The 7,644-nt window shown below is 59.6% G+C and overlaps 1 protein-coding gene across 2 annotated transcripts in view; it reads right to left on the bottom strand.

Moving 5' to 3' along the window:
- Positions 1-6,136, bottom strand: part of FRMD5 (FERM domain containing 5) — a 102,349-nt gene extending 96,213 nt beyond the window's left edge. For both annotated transcript variants that reach the window (XM_074601026.1, XM_074601025.1), the window contains exon 1: positions 5,915-6,136. In XM_074601026.1, the coding sequence (XP_074457127.1) occupies positions 5,915-6,016 (102 nt within the window). In that variant the 5' untranslated portion in view covers positions 6,017-6,136. The remainder of the gene's footprint in view (positions 1-5,914) is intronic.
- Positions 6,137-7,644: the final 1,508 nt, after the last annotated feature.

Below are 7,644 nucleotides of genomic sequence, written 5' to 3' on the forward strand. Positions count from 1 at the left end.
GACGGCACCGACGTCTGACCCCTGCGCTAACGAGGCATTGTCTATTCTTGACAAAACTGATAGCAAATAGAGTGCAGCACTTCTTGCATGGCAAATCCCTGCTTGTTCCCCAGCCTTCTCCAGCAGCGCGCTGTCATTTCTCGCAAGTGACAGCGGTGCCGCTTCCTCTGCCGTTCGGAAGCCAGGAGGGCGGTGATTTCGGAAGTTTGCTCGGAGACACGGTTCCCCTGCGCGAGGCAGAGGGAGTGCACGCGTGTTCTGCTCCGCGTGCCGGGTCGGGACTCCCGCCAGTCCTGCACAACCCGTGTTCACCACGGGCTACGTGACAGTCGTACAAGTCCTCCGGCAGGTTGAAGCGTTGAGCAGTAAAATCTGCTTGGGGTGGATTTTACCACAGGGCTTGGGTTTTCCCACGGGCAAACTCCAACCTCCCACAGCGCAAGACACAGAGAAGCACACACCATCCTCGAGCACGTAAGACCACGGCTATCGAGTAGCCAGCCCCCAAGCCAGCAGGGACTCCACTTTCCACTGATGCCCAAATTCACCCAACGCAGAGGCCACCCTCAGTGCCCCCGTGGTGCTGGGGAACCACCTTCACACACGGTGCCACACACCCCAGGAGGACACCCACCCCCACGCCAGCACTGGAGGAGCTTCCACACACCGATGGCGTCTCCATCAGGACCTTGCCCGCTACCGCCGACGGCATCTCAGTGAGGGTCTTACTCCCTGCGCAGCCTTTGCCCGTCCTCATACATAGGAGAAGCCAACCCGCACGGTTTCAGCGTGAGAACGGATCTGCCAGGTACCAACAGACGCTGTCGGTGCCCCCCGTCTTGCACGGGGCAAACCGAGGCATTGCGCGAGTTTCCACGGAAGGAGGTGGCTCTGCTGGAATGTGGCCACAGACGTCATTCCCATACACACCATCACTTTAAGCTCCTGAAGAATGAGTCAAAAATTAAAAATAAGTGGGTTGCTCAAGGCACTTTTACTATTCCCCAGACAGCTTAAAAAAGGCCTCCTACTGTGCATTACCTAATTTTTACGACAGAAGCAGCAAATTTCTTCTTTCATGATGCTATTGTACATATCTTTTGACAGCGCTATTACCGTGTGTGTGTGTGTATCTATATTTGTCTTCAACATCTTATGTGGCAAAGTGATAACCAAAGCAGTTCCTTCAGGAGAGTGGCTCCTAGGAGGGGGACAGCCGGCAGTTCACAGCAGGTAACACCGTAAAACAGGTATGGAAAGTTAACGGAAAACAGGGATTTCAGGTGGTGAAGAAACAGCAGCACTAGAAGTATTTTCAACGGGTCTCCATAACAACTTGTGTTTCTGCCTCCCATTAAAATGCGAGTAAATATGTCACCAGTTTTTCAGTGGACATTTGGCGGATGTTTTCCTCAGCTGCCTTTTGTATCCTTCCTATTTAGAATTATATACTTGGAAATGAATTTAAAAGGGAAACGGAGATGAAACCCGAGAAACTCTCAGCTTGGACTGGCTACTTGGTCTTCAAACTTGCTGTGCATCCCCGGCAGGTTTCTTCCGAGCCCACAAACCACACGGGTGTAAACGTTTGAGCAGGGAATGAAGGAGGCAGCCCTGACAGCGTGCAGCGCTGCTGAGATTTAGCTGAGTAAGAACGATGGGTTTCTGTTGCAAGTACATTTCCAATGCTATAAATAAGAACATTACTTTGAATAGAGTCAACAGCCAACCGGCCAAAGAAACCTGTCGGTACTGCTTTGGCCCCCGGGACGCGCAGGCTGGGAGGGGTGCGCTCCTGCACCCGCTGCGGCCCCAAGACTCTGGGGATGAACCTCTCCGGGGCCAGGACTCCTCCTCGCTGCCCCAAGGCACCAGCGACGCTGCGTTGGCTCTGCCGGAGCCCGGCTGGCGCTGGACCGCGGGAGCAGGGGATGCTCGGAGCGCCCGACCCGCAGCCTTGGACCCCAACCCGCCGCCTCCGCATTTCGGACGGGGGGTCGGGGACCAGCCGCGGTCACTGCGGGAGGGAAGGGGGGCTCTGGGAGCAGGCGCGAGCTGCGTGGCAGGAAGCCTGGCGGCTCCTGGCGCTGTCGGCAGCGGGGAGCGACCTCCGGAGCAGAGCATCACCCGTGCTCGGGACTTCGGACGAGAGACCCCCCCTGCGTCAGCAGCGGGCTGCTAACCTATTTCCCAGCAAAAGCAATTGGAAACTCTCAGAAGATAAAAAGATAATGAACAAATAACCTTCACAGTAACCGGCGCTGCAAAAACCCACGGTTCCCCTTTGCGTCGACTGCCTGTTATTAATGATCCTGTCGGGTCCTCTAATGAACTTTGCGCTTCATAGGGAAAACGCAGGGTTTGTCCAAGAGTGTCGTCAAGAGCTTGTTTGCATTTATTTCCAATCTTATGCAAGAAAGTTCTTACATCCTGAATCTAAGAAACCATATTTTTATTTTCTCACATCTCCACGTTCTCGTAGTACTACTGAGGTTTGAAACAACACACCACTGTCTTTTCAGGAAAATGCCTGATGCATCAAGCAATGGCAAATCATTAATTATTTCAAGCCTTTTATACCACCACTGACACCACAGCAAAGAATTTAAAACATTTCCTCAGACAAGCAGCTCAGTCACAGCAAAACCGCAGCACAAGAGCATTGCTCTGGTTTTTTCAAAGCTGGCTTTATTCTAACGGCAGCGGCAAGGCTGCCTGCGCCGGCAAACGGCTTCACGTTTGTCCTCAGAGACAGGGAGCACGAGGTGGTAAATACGAATGAAATACACTGCCAGGCCAGCCCCTTGCCGTGGGGATGGACAAAAAGCCTCCGGGAACGGCTGCCCCTCTCTGCCGGCCGAGCCCCCCCCGGGGACGCGGCTCGGGGCAGGGACCCCCACGGCAGCGGGGACCCAGCGCCCGCGGGCAGCATCGCCCAGCGCCGGGGACGGGGCATCAGGGGGCACCGCTGCCTCCGCGCATCTGACGGGCCCCACGCTGCAAACTACTGCCCGTATTGCTTTTAGAAGATGCCTCCGCGGCACGTAATATTATTAAAACATAAGCTTTTCTGAGTCGAGAAAGCCCAACACCTTCCTGTTCAGGCAGCTCACGAGTCCCGGCAAGCGGCTGAGACCCGCAGCCCCCCTGGGACCCGCAGCCCACCTCGCTGGCAGACACACACCGTCCCCGGAGCCAGCAGAGACGGATGCTGGGACAGCGTCCTCCCCAAAGCGGCAAACTACTGGGATATATAATGAAAACCCCAACCACAAACCCACGTACGAGGCGCAGCCCCAGCCACCGCACACCCTCCCTCTGCCTGCAGCGGCTCCGGCCCTCAGCCCGCCCGGGCCGGGGGACCGGGACGAGCTCTCCAGGCTCCTCCGCCAGCTCGGACGGGCTGTTCCGGAGTGGAAATGAGGGCAGAAGAGAGGAAGGATTCATCCAAGCTCAGACAAGGAACCCTTCCCTCAACATGGGAATATTACCAAAGTAAACTTCCAATAATCAAATAAAAAAGGTTTATTTAGAAACAGAGTATTCAGGTATTATCTAGCAGCACAAAATAAGGCACTCACGCACCTTTATCAAGCACAGCCAGAGGTTAATTTTGTTGACAGGTTTAACCAGTGCCGTTATCTCAAACATAAATAAGACCTCTTAAAATCAGCTCTACCTCCAAGTGCTGCTTCTTTCTCTTCCCAGCAATGGAGAAGCCAGATGACACGTCAGCCGGGCCACCCTTCGGGAAGGGTATGAAGCCCACCCACATCCCACACGCTGCCGGGGCGAGCGGCACAAACACATGGGTACAGCAGCAAAAATACCCGTTACAAACTTCCAGCGAGCAGCTTTGCTCCCCAGATGCGCGCCGTGATTAACGGCACTGCGTATGAAAATGATGACTTATGCTTTGGACAGTTTCTCCGTATCTAAGTAAAAATAGAAATACATAAATTAGAAACAACAGGCGTAGAAACAGCCTGGGTGAGGAAACACTATGGATCTCAGCAAGACGGGAAATATCTGCGCTCGTGAGGGAATGACCTTCAAAACTCATTCACCGCTCGCAGCCTGGATGGTGACGGGTTTTCTCACTTGCAAGACATTATACATTCCTACTATGTACGCTTTAATTTTGCACGGACTATAAATACTTGGCTTATAAGGCAGCATGAAAGCAATAGAAAACAAATATTTAAGTGGGGTAACCTTGATTGTGAGGGTAATACCAGCTAATTCTTTATACCTTAGGTCATGCATACTAAATAGCAGGATTCACTATTTACTATGCTGAACATAAAATAAGCCACTGAAAGATGTGATCAAGTAGCGCTTTCTCTAAATAAAAAAAAAAAAAGAAGACATCAAAACGACGACACTTTGTTAAATTACCTTAAGGACAGAAAATCCAGATTTTTCTTAACTGCATTGCCTACGCTTTCTCTCCCAAAGTATTGATTTCCATGTAATTTGTATCAAAAACAACCTCTGAGAGACGAATTAGTTTTGCTTATGCAAAATAAACTAGGTTGCCGTTATCATTGTTTACTGGGTCACACTTTACAACCCAGGTGGGGGAGGAACGAGCGGCATTAGCATTCTTCAGCCGTTATTGGCACAAAACACCGTATTTATCTATTTCTGACTATTTAAGCAAAAACAACGGTGCCTCCGTAGCCTGCAGCGTCCCTCGGTACCCATCCTTCAGCAGTCTCATTTAAAGCCTGTTTCCGCCCGTAAGTGGAAAGATGCTCCCTGCTCCCGGGAGCTGCAGGACAGGGAGAAGCGGGGAGAGCCGTCGCTATTTACACCTTGAGTCACCTTTACTGAAAACTCTGCCCTGAATTTTCCACTGCCTCCGGACTGGGCTGGAGCCAGCTGACACCGGCAGGAAGAGTTGCGAGTGCCACAGGGCTCAGGCTCTGGGCGACCTCCCTGTCCCAGACCGTGGCAATTGAAGGAATGAAGCGTGAAAGCAGCCGGGGCCAGGGATGCCCCTCTCAGCCTCCCCCCTCCCCCCCGCCAAGGTCCCGGTATCTAACGGGGTGCAGCGCGGACAGTGCGCGGGTTCTGCTGGTTTTTAAGAAATACGACATCCCACGGTCCCTGCGCGCTGAGCGTTGGCTCCGCGCACCCCCCCCCCGCCCTCGGTGAGGCAGCCCCGGGTGGCGGTCGCGGTCCTGCCCCGGCCGGCACAGGGGGAGCGGGAGATGCGCAGCCCGGCCCCGCCGCTCCGGACTATCGCAAACCGCAGCCGCTCATTAGGGCAGAGCTGGGCGCTAATGAGAGAGGCCGAGCGGGCACCCCGGGATGCGGCGGCGGCCGGGGAGAGTCCATCCACCCCCCCGCCTCCAGCAGCATCCCCTGCGCATCCCTGCCCAGCAGCATCGCCGCCACTTCACTTCGCACCCAAGTCCTCCCCGCGCTGCGCGGAGCCTCCGCAGCCGCCGGAGGAGGACGAGCACCGCCCGGCTCCGCGGGGCACGGCCGAGGCTCTCCCCGGCGCCGCGGTGGCCGTGCCGGGCTGCCCCTGCCCCGCTCCGGCTCCGGGGCTGCGGACGCCCCCGCGCCGGCTGACGGTTCTCCGCGCCATCTCCGCACGCCTCCGCGGCGGGGGGCGGCGGGGAGCGGCGGAACGTGGCGGGGGGGACTCTGCCCCGGGGCTCCCCGCCGCCGGCAGCCGCGGTTCGTCTCCCGCAGCGACGCTCCGAGGGCCGGGGGTGGGGGGGCCACGGTCGGCGGGAGCCGGGCTGTGCGTGGAGGGGGGTCGCCTTTGTTCGCGGCGGCGGGGCAGGAGCGGGCCGCCCCCGCCGCTCCGCTCCTTTTGTCTGCCGGCTCCGGCGGCAGCGCGACCCCGGCGGGGGGCTGTCCCGCCCCCGCGGCCCCCCAAGCCCCGCGGGGCGCTGACCTGGATGGTGCAGGTGTACTCGCTGTCGTCCAGCAGCCGCACGGTGCAGTTGTACTCGCGGTCCAGGTTCCTGCTGCTGCCACTCATCCACCTGCTCAGCATCTTCCCGGGGCGCGGAGCGGGCGCGGAGCGGCGGGCGCTGCCGGCGGAGCCTCCGCTCACATCCCCGCGGTGCGGTGCGGTGCGGTGCGGTGCGGTGCGGTGCGGTGCGGTGGGCGCGCCCCCCCCCCCCGCCCGGCTCGGCCCGGCCCGGCCCGGCCCTGCCCCCGCTGCGGGGCCGAGCGGAGCCCTGCGCGGAGCGGCGCGGAGCGAAGCGCAGTGCCCGTGCCCGGGCCGCGGCGCACGGCGGGCGGGGTGGAGGCCGGCCCGCCGCGGGAGGGGGGGGGCGACCGGCGCCGTCTGCGGGGGCCAATCTCGGCGCGGCGGCGGTGACGGGCTCCGCCGCAAACCAATGCGGCAGGGGCGGCGCGGATCCGCCGCCTCCGCTGGGCAGCCCCGCGCGGGAGGGGGCTCCGCGGGCGCGGAGGGGCGGGAGGGGGCCGGGGGCGCGGCGCCGCGCCGGGCGGCGGGGGTGCGGGGCTCCCCGGGGACAGCGGGGACGCTGCGGGGCTCGGCTGCGGGGGGGGGGGCTTCACCTCCTCTTGCAACTTCTGGCCCCGCAGCCCGACGCCCACAGAGGGGTCCCCCCACCTTGCACCGCACCCGGGGCAGGGAAGTGGGGGCAGCCCCCAGTTTGTGGGGGCAGCCGGCGCTGAGAGCGCTGCTGCTGGGCTGAGCCTTGCGTGTGGCGGGCGGTGGGGAGCAGCGGGGGTGCGTGTGGCCAGGTGCATCCTCGCCCTGCACCCGCTAAACGGGGAGGTGGGGAGCGGCCTTCGCCAGCTGTGGGAGACGAACGGCATCCCTGGGGACAGCAGGTGAACAATGCGAGGGGTAACGGCTTCAAACTGGAAGAGGGGGGGTTTAGGTTAGGTATCAGGAAGAAATTCTTGGCTGGGAGGGCGCTGAGCCCCTGGCCCAGGTTGCCCAGAGAAGCTGTGGCTGCCCCATCCCTGGAGGGGTTCAAGGCCAGGTTGGACGGGGCTTGGAGCAACCTGGGCTGGTGGGAGGTGTCCCTGCCCAGGGCAGGGGGTGCCACTGGGGGGGCTGTAAGGTCCCCTCCCACCCAAACCACTCTGTGATTCTGTGACCCCACAGGCCTGCAAGTCGCTGCTGAAGCACCAGCCGGCGCCCGGCTCTCTCACCAGAGACAGGCTGGGGTTAATGGGCTGGTGTTCCCATAGAGGGGTCGCCTATCACAGCCCTTTGAGCAGAGGTACGCCAGCCCAAACGCTGAGGTGGTCCCCAGGGCACGAGCTTCTCTCTTAGTGTTCATTTGCTATGCAAGGAAACTTTTAAATCTCTAGTTATTAAATAAAACGGACTCTAGAAATGATCAGTGTTTGCTTGGAAGCAGTTGGTGGTACTCTGGAGAAGTGACAGACCTGGTGGCAGCGTCAGCGGTGACCGGCGGCGGGAGCCCAGCCGGCAGCACTGCAGATCTCTGCCTCCAGCCCTGGCCATTCCCCGCCTGGGCGTCACGCTCTCCATGGCCATCCCTGCACACAGGGGTTCCCAATGCTCCCGCCACCACCCCGGCCCCGCACACGCTGACAAATGCCTGAACCAAAGAGGGCACAGCGGGGGTCTGTGTTAAGCTGCCTCCAGTCTGTCCCCACTGCACAACAGGCCCG

The sequence above is a fragment of the Larus michahellis genome, chromosome 9 (assembly GCF_964199755.1).
Source record: "Larus michahellis chromosome 9, bLarMic1.1, whole genome shotgun sequence".
NCBI lineage: Eukaryota > Metazoa > Chordata > Aves > Charadriiformes > Laridae > Larus > Larus michahellis.